Genomic DNA, 23,827 nt, shown 5'->3' on the forward strand with positions numbered 1-23,827 from the left:
GCTCTAAATTACAACATCATTCTTGGTCATATATTCCTTTAATAAGGCATCAATGGAGGTAGAATATGATGTTTGACCTTGTTGAGCATTTCACCTCGGTATAGGATGAATATAATCAAGCGGTGCATTATTAGCATTTTGTCTCGCAAAATTGTTTAAACTCCCACACCTTGATTATTCCAACTAAAGTTCGGATGTTGCTTCCACCATGGATTGTAGGTGTTGGAATAAGGGTTATTATTCCAGTTAAAATTACCCATGTAGTACACAGATGCTGGGTTTGATGGGCATTCATCAAACACATGGTATTCACCGCAATAAACACACGATAGTTCGATCGTTTTCATCTCCTAAATTGTAGTTGGTCTCTTCATTGTTTTGATCATATTAGTTAAAGATGATACCTGGGCAGCCAATGAAGTGATTGCATCAAGCTCCTTGGTGCCGATAGCTTTCTTACCTGTCCCAACTCTTGTGGTAAGATATTGATAATCATTGTTGGCAATTTTTTCCAAAATCTGATGCGCTTCATTATAAGATTTATCCAATAAGGTACCATTGGCAGAAGCATCAACTACCATCTTCGTATGTTCATTCAACCTATTATAAAATATCTCCATCTGCGCCCAGTGCTGGAATCCATGCATCAGACATTTTTGAAGTAATTCTTTAAATCATTCCCAAGCTTCATATAGCGTTTCAGCCTCCACTTGCTAGAAAGATGTGATGTCATTTCTAAACTTGGCATTCATATTTGGTGGATTATACCGTAGCAAAAGTCTCTGGCACAGATCATTCCATGATGCCACTGTTCGCAATGGCAAAGCATTCAGCCACACTCTTGCACGATCTGTCAAAGAGCATGTGAACAATTTAAGCCGCAAAGCATCTCCAGGAACACCTTATTGTCTAAACGAGTGACAGACTTCTACAAATAGTCTTAAATGCAATATTAGATCTTTAGTGCGTAATCCACCAAACTGTCCTACTGTTTGCAACATTTAAAACATTACCTATTTCAGCTCGAATTGTTGAGCTTGTATCTGTGGTATGGCTATTCCTAGATTCAAATCATCGAAAATTGGAATAACATGTTCCCGAATTGGTCTATCTTAATCATCTATCACATGATGAATAGGAGGATTAACATCCTGACCAATGGGATCGTCATTGAGACCAGGATCATTTCCTTCCCTAGCTATACTACGTAACTCGTTTCTTCTCATTCGCAAAGTTCTTTTAATCTCTGGGTTAAAAGGGGACTCTTTGTTAGCAGGGATGCCTCTTCTCATAAACTGATGGAAAACTTATAGAATTAAATACAACTAAGTTAAATAAAGCTAAGAAAACAAAAGAAAATAACAAAACCAAATTTCACCAATTGCTATTCCAAGGCAACAACGCCAAAAACTTGTCGCCTGTGAAATGATATGCGAATTGTGCAAGTATACACGTCGAAACAAGTAATAAAGTGATAAGTGAGATCGTCTCCGCAGGGATTAGAACGGTATAATCTGGTCAAGTTATTAGAGTGAGGTATGATTAATGTTATGAAAAAAATAATGATAAGAATGTTGTGGTATTTTTAAGGAATAATGATGCGTGCAATAATGGAAAATGCTATGACACGACCAAACAAGAGTAAGAGTGCAATGGTAAATTCGAGAATAATCACGTGAATAATATGCAAACGAATAAGTAAACAACTAAAAATGCTATGGAAAAGATACTACGACAAAAGATAGAGGGTCTACGATGTTGATTTGGAAGGTCGGGATTACTAAAAATCTGCACTTATTGACAGTAATGCCTCGGCAAAACCATACTCAACCTACTACTCAGAGGAGTTCTAAAATGGTCTACTGGAATGACGAAAATGTGCAAGTGTACACAATCGCAACAAGTAATAAAGTGACAAGTAAATGTCGAGTTATCGTACCCACAGGGATTGTGCAAAGAAATATTTATGAAATGAATAATTTAACAAGTTGGTGGTGAAAATTTGATGATTTGAAAAGAGGTTTAGTGAAGATTAAAATTTAAACTAAGTAAAATAAAAATAACAATTCCCAATGCACGATTTCAAAAACAAGTTTTAATCAATATGACATAAATGTGCTAGATCAGTTTCATTCTTTAACTTAACATTATCAGAACCATGTTCATGTTTGTTACGAATTTAATTCACGGCAACTCGACAATTTGCTAACTTATGAACATACTCACCTACCAAAATCCATTTATCTCTTAACTATATCTCTATGTCAATTCAATCGATTAAATAAATTTTAATAAGCAAATGTGTTAATGCACACACATACTTGTGAAATTATGTTGTGCAGAAGCGTGTAAAAGAGTAAAATTATTGTACTAAAAAATCACACTAAGTTCAATTCCCAGGAAAGAGAGGTGGATCACAAGGATCGTTTAAGTACCAGGTCTTTCCTAGCCAGGATATCCCTCAATCGTAATTTAATAGCACAATAAATCACTACAATTACACTCACAATTCATGCAGAATAATACAATAAAGAACACAAGAATTTAACGAGGTTCAGCAAATTTTCACTACGTCCTCGGGCACTACCAAATATATTTCACTCCAAAATACAAGTGAGAATTTACAAAGAAAGAGAGAGAGAAAACAATGCCTTAAGTAGGATGATGAAGAAGAGAAATGGTTAGGTCTATTTATAGTTGAGGTTTAGGGATCAAAATTGCAATTATCTTATGCCAAATCTCAATCCCACTTTTGGTGCCTTAAATCTCAGATTTTGATACCCATATCTTTCTGATACCTATATCTTTCTGATACCCATATCTTTGACTTTCTATAAATATAGATGATTTTCAATAATCTCCACCTTGAAGATTTGATTCGAATAATCTTATCTTCATACAATTCTCTCTGCCTTTGTCAACAACACTTGATAATGCCTTCTTCAACTGTTAAACATGCAAAATATTGATCAAGTTCAAACAATGTTCGAACTTGATTGTTGTTACCACCTTGGTCATCATATCTGCGGGATTAGCTGCAGTCTTAATCTTCTGAAGCTAAATTCTCCCCTCATCAATAATTTCCCGCACAAAATGGAAACGTAAGTTGATATGCTTTGCACATGCAAGATAGACTTGATTCTTAGCTAAACGAATAGCACTTTGACTATCACAATACATGTTAATATGCTCCTGAACCAATCCCAAGGTTTTAACCATACCTTGTAACCAAATAGCTTCCTTTACAACCTCTGTTATAACCATGTATTCAGCTTCTATGGTTGACAACGCAACTGTAGACTGCAGTGTAGACTTCCAACTTATTAGTCCTCCAGCAAGTGTAAACACATAACCAGTGGTTGATCTTCGTTTGTCCAAATCACCGGCATAATCAGAATCAACGTGCCCATAACACCTTTACCAAGTGTAGTATCCTGTTTGAACAGTAATCCAATATCCATGGTATTCTGAATATACCGTAGAATCCATTTCACAGCTTGCACATGTCCTCTTTCCAGGATTATGTATATACCTGCTCACTATACTAACTGCCTGTGAAATGTCGGGTCTTGTACACACCATTGCATACATCAAGCTACCTACTGCATTAGAATACAGAACTTGTAACATGTATTCTTGTTTCGTATTCGTCGAAGGAGTTAGTTGTACAGAAAGCTTGAAATGAGAAGCCAACGGGGTACTTACAGCTTTTTTCTGCTCGTTCGTGCCAAACTTCTGTAGTACCTTCTTCAAATATTGCTTCTGAGACAAACTAACTCTGCCACGAGCTCTATCCCTACATATTTCCATGCCAAGAATCTTCTTAGCTTCACCTAGGTCTTTCATCTCAAACTCAAGGTTGAGTTGAGTCTTCAATCTCTCAATTTCAACTTTACTTTTAGATGCTATCAACATATCATCAACATATCAGAGCAAGTATATGAAAAAACCTTCTTATAGCTTCTGAAAATACACGCAATGATCAAATTTACTTCTTGTGTACCTTTGCCCTTTCATGAACTGATTAAATCGCTTGTACCACTGCCTCGGAGATTGTTTCAATCCATAAAGCGACTTTGTTAGTTTGTAAAACCAATTTTATTTATCAGCAACCTTGAATCCATCTGGCTGAGTCATAAAGATTTCCTCTTCCAAATTACCGTGTAAAAATACAGTCTTCACATCGAGCTGAACTAGTTCAAGATCATATTGCGCAACCAAGGCTAGCAAAATCCAAATAGACGAATGCTTCACAACTGGAGAAAACACTTCATTGTAGTCTATTCCTTCTTTCTGAGCGTAACCCTTTGCTACCAATCTAGCCTTGTATCGAACTTCATTTTTACCAGGAAATCCTTCCTTTTTTGCATATACCCATTTGCATCCAATTGCCTTCTTTCCTTTGGGTAGTGTCACTAATTCCCAAGTCCTATTTTTATGAAGAGACTGCATTTCTTCATTCATAGCTTGCTTCCACTTTACACCATCAGGGTTACTTCTTGCTTCTGTGTAAGTAGAAGGAATATCATCATCTACAATTGGAAGTGCATAGGCCACCATATCATCAAAGCGAGCAGGCATACGAATCTCTCTTCTTGGCCTCCTATATGCAATTGAATCATGTTGCTGTAGAAGTTCTTGGGTCGAAACTTCTTCATCATTTGTTCCTTCAATATTAGATGGATCATCATTAACCTTTTCAAGCTCCACCTGCTGCAAAGTGCCACTGGTTTTGTTATCCTTTTGTGAATCCTTGTTTTTCATCATGGTTGATTCATCAAAAGTCACATCTCTACTGAAAACAATCTTCCTTGTATCAGGACACCAGAGACGGTATCCTTTTACTCCACCTGTTATACCCATGAATAATGCTTTCTTTGCTCTTGGGTCTAACTTAGATTCTTTTACATGATAATATGTAGTGGAACCAAAAACATGTAAAGAATCATAATCAGTAGCAGGTTTACCAGCCCACCTCTCCATAGGAGTTTTTTTATTTATTGCAGTTGATGGCAATCGGTTAATTAGATGGTACGCATATGTAACTGCCTCAGCCCAAAATTTCTTGCCCAATCCAGCATTGGACAACATACATCGAGCTTTCTTCAGTATAGTCCGGTTCATACGTTCTGCCACCCCATTCTATTGTGGTGTATCTCGAACAGTAAAGTGTCGCACAATGCCCTCATCTTGACGTACTTGTAGAAATGGATCATTCTTGTACTCAGTACCATTGTCTGATCGAAGTCGTTTGACCTTTTGACTAGTCTGGGTCTCCACCATCTTCCATTTAAGAAATGCATCCAAAACTTCATTTGTCCTTTTCATTAGATACACCCATACTTTTCTTGAATAATCATCAACAAAAGTAACAAAATAGTGCATATCTCCCAAAGAAGCCACTTTAATAGGTCCCCACACATCACTGTGAACGTAGTCCAGAATTCCTTTTGTATTGTGAATTGCTTAACCAAATTTTATCCTCGTCTACTTGCCCAGAACACAATGTTTACAGAATTCCAATTTGCATGAATTTGCACCTTTCAACAAGCCTTTCTTCGCCAAACTCTGCAAATCTTTTTCACCTGCATGTCCCAATCGTATATGCCATAACCTGGTAGCCTCTGAATCTGCATCTTTCGCAGATGCTGTTGATGTTGATCCAATAACTGTACTTCCATTTAAATAGTACAGGTTATTTCTTCTTGTGCCTTTCATCACCGTCAATACCCCAGCTACTACCTTTAGTAATCCATCTCTCAAAGTGATTGTGAGCCATTTAGATTCTAGGACCCCTAATGAGATGAGATTTTTCTTCAAGCTAGGTTTGTAGCAAACATCTGTCAAGACTTAAATTGAGCTGTCGTGATTCTTCAATTGGATTGTACCTACTACCATTGTCTTACAAGCGCTGTCATTGCCCATAAAAACAACTCCACCTTCTAGTTCTTTAAGACTAGAAAACCAGTCCTTATTAGGACACATATGGTAAGTACATCCTGAATCCAAAATCCACTCATCTGTATGACATGCCATTGCCATGCCAACCAAGCTAAAGTCTGACTCATCATCATGCTTCGCTACACATGCATCAGAAATAGCCTTGCCTTTTTGTACCTTAGGACAATTCTTTTTCCAATGCCCTTTCTCACAACAAAAAGCACATTCATCTTTGGCAGGTCTCCCTTTGGACTTACTCCTTCTACCAGATTTTTTGCTGTGCGAATGACCTCTTACTGTTAAGACTTCTATAGTTGTATCTCTGTGATCTTTTTTATCTTTCTTTTGAGTCTCAGGTCTATACAACGCACTACAGACTGCATCAAATGTGATTGTATCCTTCCCATGAAGCAATGTGGTGGTAAGATGATCATATTCATCAGGAAGAGAATTCAACAACAATAATGCCTTGTCTTCATCTTCAAATTTCTCATCCAAATTTAGCAAGTCTGCTAAAATTTTATTGAATGAGTTCACATGGTCATTCATCGACATACCGGGTGCATACGTGAATCGATAAAGTTTCCTTTTCATATAAAGCCTATTTTCAAGACTTTTTGCTAGAAACTTTTCTTCCAATGTATCTCACAACTTCTTCGCTGATGTCTCCCTCATGACAGAGTACTTCTGCTCTTTGGCCAAACATAGGTGAATTGTTCCACATGCCTGTCTATTGATCTTGGCCCACTCCTTGTCATCCATCTTGTCAGGTTTTTCTTCAAGGTCTATATCCAGCTCTTGCGGACATAAGACATCCAGGGTCTCACATTGCCACATACCAAAATTATTGGTACCATCAAATTTCTCTACTTCAAATTTTGCATTGGCCACAGTAGTCTTCGCTGATGACGATGCCTTTTCTATTTTTCTCCTCAATCCCAACTATTGTACGTGAAAAGTGTCGTGAACGATCGTATTCCCCAAGTACGAATCTAGCTCTGATACCAATTGTTGTGCGGAAGCGTGTAAAAGAGAAAATTATTGTACTAAAAAATCACACTAAGTTCAATTCCCAGGAAAGAGAGGTGGATCACAAGGATTGCTTAAGTACCAGGTCTTTCCTAGCCAGAATATCCCTCAATCGTAATTTAATAGCACAATAAATCACTACAATCACACTCACAATTCATGCAGAATAATAAAATAAAAAACATAAGAATTTAACGAGGTTCAGCAAATTTTCCCTACGTCCTCGGGCACTACCAAATATATTTCACTCCAAAATACAATTGAGAATTTACAAAGAGAGGGAGAAAGTAATGCCTTAAGTAGGGAATGGCAAATTTGGGATGATGAAAAAGAGAAATGGTTAGGCCTATTTATAGTTGAGGTTCAGGGATCAAAATTGCAATTATCTTATGCCAAATCTCAATCCCACTTTTGGTGCCTTAAATCTCAGATTTTGATACCCATATCTTTCTGATACCTGTATCTTTCTGATACCCATATCTTTGACTTTCTATAAATATGGATGATTTCCAATAAATTAAAATAATCCCTTATACATATCTCTATGCCATTTCAAACAATGAATTAAATTTTCATAAGCAAGTAAAAGATTAATTGAGGTAACAATATATCTTTATATTGAAACAATTTAATCACAAAATCCTTCAAGTTATGCAAGGCTAACGTATTGTTTAATACCGTCGCTAATTTAACCTTTAGCTACCTTAAAAGATTAAACATGCACCAATTAAATATTATGTCTATTAATTACAATTTCAATCTGCTTAAATAATTAATTCAATTTTTACCTTACAATTTAAATGCAAGCATCACATAAATATAATTTTATTTAATTGAACAAATCAACAAGGCCTATAATAACACAAACATGATTTTTAATAAATTAAGAAATAGAACGCAATAAATCTAACACGAATTAGATTTAAGTCATTTTAATTAAATCAAGAGTAACAAAACAATAAGTATTCATCATAACGAAATCAAGAAAATAAAAGAGTAGGGAACAAGAAACAAATCCAGTGTCTCTCTGAAGTCACTAGCGCGCTCCTCTTCTTCTCTGCTTTTTCTGTCAATTTGAGGCCTCTACGAACACTCGAGTGCTGCTACTTCAAGGCAGAAGAAGGCTATTTCTCAAGAGGAGAAATCAGCAAAGGAAGGGATAAGAAAGAAAATGGAAAATAGAGGGAGAAAAGTGAGTAAAGAGAGAATGTGTTGTGAATAAATTGAGTGTGTATTGAAAAGAGTAGAAAAGGGGGGTATTTTTAGGTGGGATTGGCTACTAATTTTAGCAAAAAAGTATCAGCCATTAACTCCCCCCACGGCTGGCCACCACTCATGCATTTGTTGATGATTTCAACTTGCTATATTTGGCTAGGGGCAAATCTACAAAGCATAATAAATTGAGGGGTTTGAATTCAATTTCAAGGAGACCTCAAGGGATGATTTGCAAGTCAATAAATCAGCTAATTTGAGCTAGTTGGGTCAGCATTTTGGATGGGTTGGGCAGCCTGATTGCTCAATTGGATCAGTCTTTTGTATTAGCACAATTAGACCTCATTTCCATAATGTATTCAATAATAATTATTTAACCCAAAATAAATTGGATTAAAATTAAAATTAATTATATTATGTATTAATATTCATAATTTGGACTGCCTTAGGCTGAACAATTAATTCGCCTCAGCCTATCAAAAATCGCTTCACGGTTTGAGCTTTTAATAGTGTCAGCCGAGTCAATTTTCACCCTTTGTGCAAATCTATCGAAATTAAATAAAAAACTTTTTAAATTTATTCTAAAATTAATTAAAATTAAATATGTTAATAATTTAAGTACAATTTAATTATTTTATAACTATATTATATTTTTCGACAAGAATTACTACGAAACTGCATGAATATGAGTTAAAAAGGGCATGAAAAAGTCTATATATTTTTGTGTTTCCACCTACTTCTTTCAATAACAAGACCTCAAGTTACATTGCCTTAAGCGATATATGTCTATAGGTCTTTAGCACAGTACCTTGCACTATTTTGTTTTCTTTCCATATGAACGTTGTTCTATGTCTAGAGGTTGCTACAAATGTTCTGTTGGACACTCGCTCATATCATTCAATTTCAATCTCATTAACCTAACCTTGTTAGAATTAGATTAATTTAATGAACATGTTGTACATCCATCTATGTCTAGAGTTTGCAAACATGTAATTTTATAAATAAAAAAACCATTGAATGGAACAGTGTACTTAAGCAGATCTACGCTTCAGTCATTAAAGAAAATAAGAGTTTCATCTAAGGCTATCCTACCTACTTCCCAACGAGAAAAAATGGCTCCAAATTGGGAAAGACCATATAAAGCGATAGAAGGAATAGGTTTAGGGTTACGGAGCGTATAAACTAGCAAGAATGGAAAGCACAATTGTACCACGAACTTGGAACACCCGACATCTCAAGAAATGCTATGTATAACTCCCTATCCTATGAATGAAAACAATTCGCCAATAAGATTCGTGTGGCCCAAAACAATTAGCGAGATTAAAGCTCTTAGCTTCCATATTAAGGTTCGTAGGCAAAGAGCCGTAACCCCTAAAATAAATAGTTAGAGCAAACCTCCCAACTGTCATATTAAGGTTCTCAGGTGAAGAGCCACAACCTTCAAAACAGTTACATAGAGCAAAGCTCCCAATTGTCATATTAAGGTTTACAGGAAAAGAGCCACAACCTCCAAAATAGTTAGCAAGAGTAAAGCTCCTAGTTGTGTCGCGTGTGAAATGATATGCAAATTGGGCAAGTATACAAGTCGAATCAAGTAATAAAATGATAAGTGAGATCGTCTCCACAGGGGTTGATTAGGTATAAAATGGTCGAGTTATTATAATGAGTATGATTAATGTAATGACAAAAATAATGATAAGAATGCAGTGGTAATTTGAAGGAATAATGATATGTGTAATATGTGTAACTAATAAATAATGGAAAATGCTATGACAAGACAAGAGTAAGAATGCAATCGCAAATTTGAGAATAATTACATGAATAATATGCAAGAGAACAAGTAAACAACTGAAAGGCAAAGATACTACGGCAAATGATAGAGGGCTACGATGTTGATCTAGAAGGTCGGGATTATTAACAATCTGCCCTTACTAACAGTAATGCCTCGTTAAAACCATACTCAATCTACTGCTCAGAAGAGTTCTAAAATCGTCTACTTCTTTTGAGAACAAGACCTCAAGTTACGTTGCCTTAAGCGATATATGTCTTTAGGCCTTTAGCACGGTACCCTGCACTATTTTATTTTTTTTCCGTATGAACGTTGCTCTATATTTAGAGGGTGCTACAAGTATTTTGTCAAACACTTGCTCTTATCATTCAATTTCAATCTCATTAACCTAACCTTGTCAGAATTAGATTAATTTAATGAACATGTTGTACATCCATCTATGTCTAGATTTTGCAAACATACAATTTTGTAAAAAAAAAACCATTGAATGAAATAGTGTATTAAAGCAGATTTACGCTTTAGCTAGTAAAGAAAATAAGAGTTTCATCAAGTAATCCCAACCCCATGAGATTTAGTTCATGGGCTGGAAATTAAAATTCAAATCCAAAGTACATCGTTTTCATCAAATCAATTCACAAAGAGTAATCACGAAATAACGAAAAAACTTTGGGAAGATAGCTTCTGCTTATCCAACCCACACTCTAGCAATGCAGTGTCCTATGGTGGCTGAGAGGGACTACCTTCGTCTTCCTCTTCCCATCTCTACTCAACCAATAACCTCTATTTTTTTTACCTAAGGATCTCCCATTTTTTTTCTCTTTTGTTTTCCACCCCATTTGGCGTTTCCTCCTTTTGCTTTTATAATCGTTTTTCCTAGGGTAAATCCAACAGCCCATGATTTTTCTTCTCTCTTTTTCAAGTAGATATATCTGGTACAAGTTCAACTGGGCTTAAGATCGGTATGCTTTGAGTTTTAATTGGACATCTTCTCGGTATTGCCACGGTATTCATGTTGACAAATTGTCCAACCCTTTGCCCCGACAAACTTTCACTCATTTACTTCTTATTCCTAATCCTGCACCTGCCAATCCACCACCACACACAACCCTTCTACAAGAAATTTAAAAATAACTAAAATTTAAGTACAGTCTAAGCTCCTAATGTAATGCTAAAATAAGAAAAATACTAATGGAATGTCCTAAAATGCAACTATATGTACCTAAGTACAGATAATTAGCTAGATCTAAATGCATGAAATATTAAGGTTCGCAGGCGAAGAACCGCAACCTCCAAAATAGTTAGCTAGAGCAAAGCTCCCAGCTGTCATATTAAGGTTCGCAGGCGAAGAGCCATAACCTCCAAAACAGTTAGTGAGAGCAAAGCTCCTAGTTGTCATATTAAGGTTCATAGGCGAAGAGTCGCAACCTCCAAAACAGTTAGCAAGAGCAAAGCTCCCAATTGTCATATTAAGATTTGCAGGCGAAGAACGCAACCTCCAAAACAATTACCGAAAGCAAAGCTCCCAGTGATCATATTAACGTTCACAGGCGAAGAGCCGTAACCTCCAAAATAGTTAGCGAGAACAAAGCTCCCAGGTATTATATAAAGGTTCGAAGATGAAGAACCACAACCTTCAAGACATTTAGTGAAAGCAAAACTCTCTGTTTGTTATCTTTCAAAAATTTCCTAAGTATGAAACAACTCATGAATTCTCATCCGTAGCTTGCTATCTTTCAAAAATTTTCCAAAATATAAAATAGCTCGCAGATTAACATCCCCAGCTGTGGTACCTTCTAAAATTATCACTAAAAATTGCAGCTAATGATCGTCCAAGATTCTTCATAAGGACCAATATAATTGTGAGATGAACATAATTAAAGTCACAAAGCCATAAAAGTAATGACTACAAAAACATATTCTCATTAAAAAATAAATAAAGTATAGAGTATTCAAAAAATCAAGGCATATTATCCCTATCTATGCCTCGACGCACATGATCAGAATGAGTAACATCATTGTTCGCAGTAGAGGGGGCCGTATTCTCGTCCACAGAAGTATCCTCTTTTATTTAAAAATCTAGAGAACCCCTCCAAGTAGACACAAAGGAGTCCCACGCGGCACCTGAGGGACATAGCACATTGAAGCCCAGCAAGCTCATATCCACCCCTTCGAGAGCATCAAGATCTACTTTGTGAACATCGAATGGACCAACAACGACCTGGGCATGAAGTAGAATGTTCATCTTTAGCTTCAAAATAGAGCTTAAGACATTCTTAACTGTCTTTTTATTAAAATCCTCGAAGACTTGAAGATATTCCCTAATCGTGTCTTCCACTTGGTCTTGACACTCGCGAATAATCCTATCTATTTCCGTTGCGTGCTCTTTTGTAAGCCCATCCAACTCAGCTTACAGAGCTTCCTTACTTTCCCTTTCAGCAACAACCTCACGCTCTAACCCCTCTGTCTTAGTCTCCACTATGGTCAAACATTCCATGAGATCTTCGTTTTGCTTAAGGATGATCTCATTTTCCTCCATCATCTTACGACACTGCTCACTAACTCTCGCCAATTCTACCTTAAGATCCGTGAGCTCCTTCTGATAGGCCTCCTTATACCTTAATCCAACAGCATTGGCCTCAAAAAGAAGAAACTACAGAAAGGAGCATAGGCTTGAGGCTGGGGGTAGTTGCGCACTACTTGGCCTAACAGCTTCTAGTACCGAGGCCTACCATTCGAGGGCTACGACATCAGGGTTATAAAGGTACTCCTGCATGCTCAAATCCCCACGCCAAGAAAATGAACCTCCATGACCCCCAATTGTCATCCCTCTAGCGACGGGCACAAGAGGAGATACACGAGTAGCAAGCGGAGGGGTATCATCAGTAATAACAATCGATGAACTAGCAAGGGGAGTAAAATATGGTAAGTTCACTGGTAGACGATGGGGATAACTTAAAGCCCAACACCAAACCCTATAGAATCTACTTTCTTTTTACTACGACGTTCAAGCTGTACACTATTCTTCTCATCTTCGCTTACAGAACCAATACGCATAGCCCCTGCAGTGGTCTTACGCTTCTTGCAAGCATTGTCAACCAAGGAATCGATGTCTATTACCTCGTTAAGTTTTTGAGAAAGGCTATCAGTTCCACTTGAAGTATGCTTGGAGCCTTGATCAATTCCTACACCAGCAACAACCTTGTGATCCGTAGAAGCAGTTAATAAATTAATATCTGACCCAACAACCCCTCATTGTGTGAACTCAGCAAAAGCAAACAGACGAAGCTTTATCTTGTAGAAGTGATAGAAGTAGTTAAAGGGTTTCGCCATACGACCCAACAGTATCTGGGCCAACTAATTAAAAGAATCATGAGGCCAAGTAGCATTCTCAGGCAACGCACCAATCGATTGAGCGACCTTTTGATTGTCATCAGGTCTCCATCCGTTAGGGGTAAAACCCTCCAAAAAAAACCTAAAGGCATCCCTCACTATGATGAGAGTCTCCAAAATCAACGAACAACCAGTGCGAAGCCTCTGAAACTGGGCAACAACATCATCCGTAGTAAGGCTTCATTGAAAGGTGCACATATCTTTACTGGGTGAGGCCTATCTTATGGGAAATCTGAAGTCCTCACCAAACATATTGCGAACTTGGATGTACTTTCCTCGATTCAAAGAAAGGCTGGAACAATGATTTTGAATAATTGTTTGCACTTTTTTGCGAGGAGAAAAATAGTAGAACCCTGTTGAATCCTTTGAACCATGGCCCTTCAATTGATACAAGTGCTGGAAAATAACGAGCATAGGTATCTCACCATGCTGACTACAGTCAAAGAAGTACGCCATGGTGAACCACTGGAAAAAGCTTAAAAGTTGGCTGGGAGCGATGTTGTAGTCATCTAGAAGGTTGCAGAAGAAAGTGTGCAGCGACAAATGAAATCCAGCCTCCAGCGCGTGCAACGAAAGCAGGAAGCTATCATCGGTGGTCTCGTACAATCGATGTGACCCTTCTATAATGGAAAACTCATACACAAAATTGAGAAGTTTTATTCCCTGCACCGATAAGACCCTTTCTAGTTCCCCCCGTTTAATAGTGCATGCATAATATTTCTCCGTCACCAAAATCAGAATCGGTTGATGGACTGGGGTGATGCGGTTACCAGCTCTTCTCATCCTCACCATACCATCGATAAAAGAAGGAAATAGAAGTTTTAAAAGAAAAAAGTAAAGTTTCTAAAAATTACCTTTGTTTTAATTGCAGAATACGCTAAGAATTAAGGATTTAGGGCTCTAAAAGATATCTTTTTAAAGAAGAGGTTCCCTTCCCGCCTCTTAGACGATTCATATGATCGAGGGAAATCAACGGCCAGATGCGAACAAATGAAAACGATTTAATTTTCAATGATCAGATACGCACATGCGAGAATAGCCCGTGCACATGGCAGAACAACCATAATGCATCACAATCCGTATCGTACCCAACAAGCTGCATTTAATCATGATTTGATGGACCTAAGAAGTGCCACTTTATAATATCCCTTAGGCCCACTTGGGGGGAGTAGATTGTTATATATTAGTAACTAGATACCTAAGCCCTAGGAAGGATCTAAGCCTCCGGCCCACAACTCGACCACGAGTAGACAACAAGGCATTCTAGCTCGCAAGGCAAGGCTGTAGACCTAGCTCGTGAGAACCTTGCGAGAGCCCACAAGGCAAGGTCGCAAGACTAGCTAGCTGACCCAGCTCGCAAGGCAAAGTTACAAACCTATCTTGTAGAAACCTAGAGAAGATCGCATACGCCCAAAGGACTTACTAAAAGGGCCACGTGCTCCGCAGGCTATCCAGACACGTGCCTAGTAAAGACGAAGCCTGCCCAGAGCCCTAGTCCCAAAAGTAGAAAGGACCGCGTGCTCCGTAAATATGAGCCTAGCAGACTGAAGTATGCAGAGAATGTCAGTATTACGGACATAGAATGTCAGTGCCGAAGACAATAGAATCAAGACAAAGTAGTACGGCCCTACTATGAGTTGTAACAGTACTCATAACCACATGTATAAATACCCCAACTTTCCTATCAATAAGATAAAAGAAAAATATTACTCAACAATATAAAACGATCACCTTGTAAGTGTGACATGTTGTGACAAGGATATAGATAAATTAGTTAAAATCAATATATGTTATTGTGACTTGAGGTAAGTTATTGTGTATAAACCTATGAACTTACTAAGTATGTTTAATGCTTACTTCGTTTCATTTTTTGTTGTCTATAGTTGACCCTCTTTGAGGAACTCAACGATTAGATCATCTTGAAGATCACACTTTCTAGCCTCTATTTTTGGTAGTATTTTAAATGTTCATTTTGGTTATATGGCATGTAATAGGAGCTGAATTGTATATAAGTGTTTTGTAAAAGTAAAGTGTGATTTGTGTTGCATAAAGTATGTGTGCTTGTTGGTATGTTGATGTGTTTGATCATGGCTTGAAATAGTATCCTTAAAGATGGTTTTTAAGTTTGGTATGTGATGAAATAATATGAGTATTTGGTAAGTTTGATTATGTTATGAAACGATTGAATATGTGAGATTTTGTTGAAGTATATGACCTAATAGATTGATGTTTGAATTGGATATTATAAGCATGACATGTAAATTGGTTTTTTGGTGTTAAACTTATAGGTGGTAATGATAAGTGATAGAAATTTGGCATTTTGTTTATACATATGGCACATGCATAACTATGTTCTAACTTGGCATGAAATAGAAAGTACTTCGATATTAATTTATGTTTGTGATGGTGCCTTAAAGCATATTGGTTAGAAGATTAGGAAATGGATATATGATGTGTTTTGAGTTGAGGTTGAAATGGCATAATGAAGTATGTGATTTGTTTGTATTAATGTTTAATGTTTAGATTGTTAAACTTGGTGAAAAGGAAATTCTATATGATAGTATTGTAATTGGTTAATTCATGTTTTGGCATGATTGTTGATTGGTTCTTGTACAAGCTGTGTGGCCATTTATGCATTACTTGAATCACAGGTTTGCTTGGTACATGATGAATACTTAAAATGACACATGATTGTTCCACACGGGCGTGTACCTCGCACGGGCTAGCCACATGCCCATATGGGTATGGTAGGTTTGGTAATTTTTGTACCACATGGCTACAGTTAGTTACACATCCGTATGACTTGTGCGTACACATGTACAGCCTTTCATACGGTCTGACCACACGGTTGTGTGACCTTTGTTTTCATGTTTGCCCTTGTTTGTTTAACAAGTTTTAATTTGGTCCTTATTCAGTTCCTAACTTGTTTTAGAGCTTTTATAAGCTCAATTAAAATTTAAATTAGTTCGTAAATCATGTTTTGTATGGATTATGAAATGATTAATTTATTTTAACTCTGAATTGCTTGTGATATTATCTGTTTTCAATGGTAGCATTCCCGTAACTTGGATTTGGTGATCGGATTGGGTATGGGATGTTACAAAGATCTCTAATATGATACATAGTTGGCTCACAATTTTTAAAATTAGACGAGTTAGTTCATCATATTACAAAGCTTACATATTAAAATATTTATAAGAGGAATCGAACTTAAAACTCAAAGATAAAATCACAATTAGCTAACCATCTAACTAAAAACACTAATGTGTTAAAATATTAATTAAAAATAAAAAACTTAAAATAACATGAAATAAAAAATACATATGTGAATAAGAGAGAATCGAACCAAGTGACTCAAGGACAAAAACATTAATATTTAACCATTTAACTAAAAATTAAATTATCAAATTTTAGTGAAAATACACTATAAAACACTTTTTACTTCTCTCCTCAAAACAACATATACGAGTAAACAACACATTTACTTCAAATTTTTTCCAGCATATATTGATAATTACTGTAACAAATTAAGCGATTTAAATATAATGATTGCACCTCACAATTCAAGCAGTATTTTTTGTTTCGTACAATATTTAAATAAAAAATCCAAAATACCTTCACAATATATATAAGCGAGTTGGAAGGCAGTGAAACAAATTCAGCACACACAGGTGGTCCATTTCCCGCCAATTTTCCAAATTCTCTCAACTTTTTGCCGCGCTTTTGCAGTCTTCCCCAAGGGTTTTATTTTGGAAACAAAAGGAAAAGGGAAAACGCCGTTAGTAAGCTCGGTAATCGGAATTGCACACTGAAAAAAGGAGAAGAAATGGAAGTAGTTCAATCTCATAGGAAATCCAGTTCCAACAATGTCATCGTTTCCATTCTTCCTCTCTACCGATCGGCCCCTCCCCTCGAAGTCCGTCTCGAAGATTTCGAGTTCTTCGCCATTGATCGCCTCCGAGGTAACCCTATTTTCCCTCTGCTAATATGACTATTTTTAAAGCTTTAATTTGAACATCTTTTTGCTCACTGAATTGTTACTGATGAAACCTCACTTAAGAAGAGGAATCCCTAGTATCAGATCTCAATTTTATGATGGTTTCGTAACGTTTAATGTGACAACTCTACAAATATAGTTAATTGCATGATTAAATTTAAAATTTTTGGCTCTATCAAAGTCTCTTATTTCATCTAATTATTTTAATTGCTTGATGCAGTTCTTAAAGGTATCTCAGATGGACTATGCCGTGGAAAGAAACCTGAAGAAATGGAAAAATTGGTAAAACCATTGACTCTGTTTATATTTTTTTGGTAACAATATAATTGTTTTTCTCCCCAGTTTCACATACGGGATTTGCTCAGGTACTGGATCTTTGGAAAGCAAATATGAGACATCCGCAGGCAGTGGAGGAAGTAAACAAGGATATCATATCACATTTCGTTCTTCGCCTTGTGTACTGTAGAACGTAAGATCATGGTTCTTTTATTCTTTTTCAACTGTTAACAGTAATTATCATCTTTATTCTCTTTCTTCCTATGATTAGGGAGGAGTTAAGGAAATGGTTTCTGTCCATGGAGACTACCCTCTTCCGCCACCGGTTTCGCTGGGAAAGCTCTGAGGCACAGGTGGCACATGTTCATTCTTTTTTGGTGTTAGGTTTTCTGGTTTATTAAGCTCATGCTGATTGCTTGTATGCTGATGTTATAGAGGGCATTGATGTCTGAGTTTAAGCTTCCCTACAAGGCAGTCAGCAATGCGGAATTTGAGGTAATTGTACTTCAATATTTTCTAATTCCCTCAAGATTTGTTTTCAACAAGGTACAATAGCGTGAACCTTATTATGATAGCGCATATGGTGCCTTTTTTTTATATCTTCTCTAGATTTTTATCCTAGTAACTGGAGCTATTCTGTCTCTTTGCAGAGTCTGAAGGATAAATTAGGCCAAGTTGCACGCTCTATGGGTCAGACTTTAGCTGCTGGTATGAGATTCCTGACTGGCTTCATTACCCATATTCCACATCAAAGGCACTAGTTTGTCTATTTTATTACATTTCTCACCTCGCATTCAGTGACATTTAAATTTGGACCATGATATCTCCTGGAAAGCTCTCATATGACTTATATTCAGTTACCATCAGGCTAAACCTAGTTCGATGAAAACTAATAGCAAAAATAAGTTTACTGTATTACGTGTGATTATTTATATGCCGTCTTTATTTTTAAGCTCATAATCTCTCTCCTTTGAGGTTCCATTTGAAGCAGAATCACTCATATCCTTGATTGAACTTATCACTTTTTATATTCTTGACTATTCTGCTTGGGTCATATTTACCTGTTAGGTTTTAGAAAGAAAATTTTTGAGGCTGACAAAGAGTTTCAAAGACAGATATGATTTATTTTTGCTCCAGAATATCCTCAATAATCTGTTTTTCTTAGGTAATTTAGGTATTGTAGGATATATTTCCTTCCTTCAACTAATGGATGCTTGTCTAAGTCATAATACTATAATAGTTAAATAACCTTCTTTGGTGCTTTGTCTATATTATGATTTGGTTTCTTTTCTTTTTATTTTTGCAGCTGATGCAATATTCTACAAGGTACTATTGTGTTTTCTTGATTCTTCCACATTTCAAACAAATTCTGTGGTAGCTTACCCTCGTGAAAAAGAATTGACTATCTCCCATTGCCATGTGTTAATATAATGTAATAACCTATGCTAATAGTACTGCAATTAGGATTGTTCTTGCCATTTACCTGTACTAGTAAGCAACTGAATGGAGAAAGAAAGGGGACAGGATTTAACAGTGTTAAATATAATATCATTCTTGGTTGGTGATGTGATTCAGAGAGAACACTGATAGTCTCGTATCTCTCAGGCCAGGGTTAGTCCTTAGATAAAAATCTGATATAGTTTCTAGTTTTATCTGGCTTATTTGTGCACGCTTCCACCCTATGAAGGTGCCCTTTGAAGAAGTTCCTGATCTTGTAGCTGGTCGTCGAGTGTTTATACATAAAGGGCATGCTTATGTTGCTATTAATCAGGTAATGACATTCTATTGATCTTTGAATCTTACCTAAAAAATTGAATATCATCAACATGAGTTAATATTCATACTTGCCTTGTCTTCTTCCGTCTAATCTTTTCAGGTGGTTTCTCTTGTTGTCACACAATTTCGAAGTTATCTATCGAAGGCACTCATTTTAACAAACAGGTTTCTTCTTTGTGCATTAGGGCTCCAGAAAGTTGCGCCTTGCATTCATTTTTTAACATCTACATTGGTCTTTGTCGATTATTGAGCTTGTCTGCTACATGTTAGGACTTGTGTGTCAACTTGGTTTCACTGTCTGAATTGTATCTCATGGCACATGTAGTTTGGGCTACAATCTGTTGCTGCTAAGTTGACTTCTGAGTTGCATGAATATTTATTATTGCATCTGTAATGTGTTAATATATTTCATACGGATAAATAGAACCATGTTTATTAAAATTTATTGGAATGTAATCCGTGCTCTGCTATCATAATTTCCACATTCACCAGAAGCAGTAGTTGGTATTCTTGTCATCGTCATTTTTGTAGGCAACAGTTATATTGGTGCACAGGAGTTACATTCCTCATCCTCGGTCATAATTCCAAAAACAAAGGCAAAACACTTACATTTTCTATCGTATGCCATTATACTTCTCCTTCGTATGTTCTAAGAAATAAGTTTACCGGCATGGAGCTGCTGAAATCCATCATAGTAGTTAATATAATTTGTCTTGTGATGAAACATTGTATTAATATTCTTTAAGGTAAAAGAAATCTATGTATCACATCCAAGTTTCTGCTGATGAACTTTTCCTTTTCTCTTTTGCAATTTTTGCTTTGTTCATATAAATTTTATGGTGTTTGCCAAGTTCCATAATTTGCAATCTTGCTTGCAGAAAATGGACATCTACCATTAGAGAACAAGAGAAGGATCGCCTGACTCCTGTGAGAATTGGACTGAAGTTTGTTATTGAAAGATCCTTCTGTTTGGTATTGACTGTTTTCTTTTTCTACCTGATTTGTTGTTAGATTGTGGAAGCACTATGCACAAGCTATCTGGGTCCTGATTACTCTCAGGTGCTTTGTAACAACTCTTCAACTAGCTTAATTATATAGCTGTTTTATATGAATGGTCTTTTTTTCTAAACTTGATTGGCTGTTTGTTTTAGCAACAAGAATTTGGGGAGATATCTATTAAGGACATTGATCAAGTTGCTAAGACTTCATTTCCACTATGTATGCGCCACCTACTTGAAAAGGTAAGAATTTAGATTATCAAAAGAGGGTTAGCATTGTTTTCAATTGTCTCTCCTTTTATATAAAAAAAAAAATTCTATATCTTTTACCTTTCAGGTCAAAGAGGATCATCATTTAAAGCATGGTGGTAGGATGCAATTAGGTCTTTTCTTGAAGGTTGTACTTCACTAACTTAATCTGTCTTCAGTATAATTGCCTGTAATAGTAGTATTATAAAGATCTTTTCCAGGGAAGTCAGACAATGGCATGGTGTTCCTGTCTCATGGTTGGATATGCATTAATGCTTGTTTTCAGACATCTTTTTTCTGTTTTTGAGTCTAGTGTTGATTCTCCAACCTGAAACCAATTGATAATAGGTGGAGAGGTCAACTTCAATTAAATTTTGATGCAAACTCTAACTTGATTAATATGGGGATCAATATTAGCAGCTGTAATATTGCATGTTGATAAATCATGAAACTGTTCTCTTAGTGTCTTTCCTCTTTCTCATAATTCTGTCTTTGTTCTTTATTAACTCTCCTCAGGGTGTTGGGCTGAAACTTGATGATGCCTTGGCATTTTGGAAAGCGGAGTTTGCACCAAAGGTAAGTCTTTCACTGCACAGGTATATGTTACTGTATGTATATTTGGAAGTATGTTATTTAACCTTTATTTTATTTTCTCTGACTATTTGATTTCTTTTTATTCTCAACCACAAGATGGGAAAGAGATGTGAAGGAAATTCAATTGAAAATCCAGGACTTAAATTGATATCCTTTCATTGATTCCTCCTAAATTTCATATTTAACCATGAGTCTTTGATACCCCTCCCCCCAAATTTCCCCTCTTGACACAATGTATCTGAATCTTGTGATATTTTATTTGATTGAAGCATTTTCTATATTTCAATGCTTTGTTTCTTGTTGCCCATGCAGTTGAATACTGGATAGTTGACATTAAATTATATCTTTCGTAGGTTAGTGCAGAGAGGTTTGACAAGGAATATGCATACAACATACGCCATAATTATGGAAGAGAAGGGAAGAGAACAGTAAGATGCCATCTTATCTCTACTTAAAAATGTGATATATTTCAAATTTGGATGAGTAAAGGTATTTACAATTGCTTCAGAAAAATTAGATATTTACAGGTTTAGGTTCTTGTCCGTTTTCTTTCTTTTTTTTTTGGTTGGGGGGTGGGGGTGGGTGGGTTGGAACTTGAGTTTGTACTATGATCTCATCTAATCATAATAATCTGATGGATATTGCAGGATTATACACCTTATTCCTGTCAAAAGATTATCTCGGTAACTCCTGGCATTGGTGATCATCATGGCTGCCCCTATAGGCATTTCAGGTTAATACTGTTACTAGCTTTCTTGATTAAGGAGAGTTTGCTATGAGTGGCGTCCCTCTTGCAAAACCTCAGATATTCTCCTTGGAGTGAACTATACTAGTTTGTTTTTTCCTAATAAATATCTGGAGACAGCATATAACAAATAGGTTTGATCATGAATTTGTTAATTTATCAGTGCTATGGCAGATGCTTGAGCGTTGTTGATAACATAGCTTTTACATTGCTATATAGGCGTCCACACTCTAATTTACACGTTATATTGCTTGCTATTTTTACATGACAGTGAGGAGAATTTAAGGGCTGCACTTGTAAGAATGGGAGTAAGCAGTCGTGCAGTAGAGGATGTAATGGACAAAGTGCACAATAGGCACTATCAGGTAATAAGATAATCTTTTTAACCTACTCTGGGGTGTTTTTATCTAAAAGGTTTATTGTCATAGAAATTCATAATTGTGAGCACGGTGAAATGTGTGCAGTTAGCATGTACCTTAACGTTTGAAGCTGTTCATGGCTCATCATGTGATGCTGGTATCAATCATCCAAACCAATATTTCATTGACAGCCAAAGGGTTCTGCAATCAAAGGTAAATGGTGTAGAATTCACTTTAATATAGGAGTTTTTGGGAGCACTTAGAGGGTGTGATTACTGTTATGTAACCCATTTTTTTTCCTTTTAATGCTAGAATGGTTCTGTGGCATGAGGAGACTCGAGGGCATCAGTGGTAGTCATTACATATGTTGCACTCACTTTGTAAGGCAGGTTAGAGGAACTGCAATGATTGTTTAGATACTAAACTGAACTGGATAACATTTTAATTTGTTAGTTAGCATTAGCATATATCTTCAATTCTAGAAACCCCATCTGTTAAGAGTTGGTTATACGGAGTGAGCATATCATTTTAGCTTCTTAAACCAGCTCCAGATTACAGCATTATGTTAATATTAAAGAAGAAAAAAAGGTTGCCCCATGCCCCAATTTGTGTAAAAAATATAGATTGCTTTTGTTGGGGGGGGGGGGGTGGGGGGTGTTGTAGTCAGGTTGTAATTTAGTTTGGAGGTGCAACCAATGAACAGCTATGAAGATGGTGGTTCACCTTCTCTATTTTGATTTTGATTTTTGTTGGTTAAGGGCTGTGCCCAACCTATCAACCTATGGAATGTGGTCCATGACGGGGAAAACAAACACTGATTATTGTGTTATTTGATTGGGACACTCTTAATCTTATTATACTCTACAGCAGCAAAAAAGTTGCCAAGTGTTCACCTTTGCTAAGGATGAGCCTTTATGTTCTATTTGGTTGGTCTAATTAAAGGTTAGTTGTGAATAAGTGTTCGTTAGATTGTGCTCTAGATTTATGCCAAATATGTCGAGCATTCGCCATTTGCCATGATTTCTGCCAAAAATCACTAACCAATTGTTTATATTATGTTATATTATATATATATTAAATATTATTTGTGCTTTATTTGGAAGGTAAAGTTCAGTTCTTAAAAATATATAAATTAGCGAAATTCTTTCAATCGTCCAAATAAAGGGTGGTTTTTTTAATCAAGCGAGCACCTCAATTATGTCCTTTCCGGTACGCACGTGTTCTACACAGTATAACTAGATTTTTGGGTCTAAGGAGTTAGTCTTATTTTAATTTGTCACGTTGATTTTGTTGAACGAAATTGAAATATTTTAATTATGTAAGGTAAAGTGGTTTAAAGGTAAATTTCATTAATGGAATATGCAATTTCAGAATGATTGTCCACTTTAGTTATGACTCTGTTATCCAATTAGAGTAAGTTATGACATAAATTAAATGTGTTACTCAGCTAGAGTAAGGCATGACATTAGTTAA

The 23,827-nt window shown here is 36.3% G+C and overlaps 1 protein-coding gene and 1 non-coding gene across 2 annotated transcripts; both read left to right on the top strand.

Annotated features, from left to right (window-relative positions):
* The first annotated feature begins 636 nt into the window (after window positions 1-636).
* On the top strand, window positions 637-743 carry LOC128040256 (small nucleolar RNA R71). Its single transcript, XR_008194913.1, has one exon. It is a non-coding gene; the product is annotated as a small nucleolar RNA R71 (small nucleolar RNA).
* Window positions 744-17,013: 16,270 nt separating this feature from the next.
* Window positions 17,014-23,276, top strand: LOC105794470 (probable DNA primase large subunit). The gene is made up of 19 exons (XM_012623650.2): window positions 17,014-17,322; window positions 17,578-17,639; window positions 17,723-17,826; window positions 17,905-17,986; window positions 18,069-18,128; window positions 18,284-18,341; window positions 18,940-18,959; window positions 19,321-19,404; window positions 19,510-19,574; window positions 20,288-20,336; window positions 20,421-20,468; window positions 20,561-20,650; window positions 20,745-20,804; window positions 21,173-21,232; window positions 21,604-21,678; window positions 21,898-21,983; window positions 22,267-22,360; window positions 22,460-22,567; window positions 22,667-23,276. The coding sequence occupies exons 1-19, from the start codon at window positions 17,187-17,189 to the stop codon at window positions 22,682-22,684; spliced, it is 1,359 nt and encodes a 452-aa protein (XP_012479104.1). The 5' UTR covers window positions 17,014-17,186; the 3' UTR covers window positions 22,685-23,276.
* The last annotated feature ends 551 nt before the right edge of the window (window positions 23,277-23,827 follow it).

Source organism: Gossypium raimondii, chromosome 3, assembly GCF_025698545.1.
Source record: "Gossypium raimondii isolate GPD5lz chromosome 3, ASM2569854v1, whole genome shotgun sequence".
In the NCBI taxonomy this organism is placed as follows: domain Eukaryota; kingdom Viridiplantae; phylum Streptophyta; class Magnoliopsida; order Malvales; family Malvaceae; genus Gossypium; species Gossypium raimondii.

What these genes read in the sequence shown, in the direction of transcription:
- LOC105794470 (XM_012623650.2), top strand. Translation starts at nt 17,187, where the DNA reads ATGGAAGTAGTTCAATCTCATAGGAAATCCAGTTCCAACAATGTCATC. An exon ending in GGGTCAGACTTTAGCTGCTG is followed by an intron (nt 18,342 to 18,939) that starts GTATGAGATTCC and finishes TTATTTTTGCAG; the next exon opens with CTGATGCAATATTCTACAAG. An exon ending in GAAGAGAAGGGAAGAGAACA is followed by an intron (nt 21,679 to 21,897) that starts GTAAGATGCCAT and finishes TGGATATTGCAG; the next exon opens with GATTATACACCTTATTCCTG.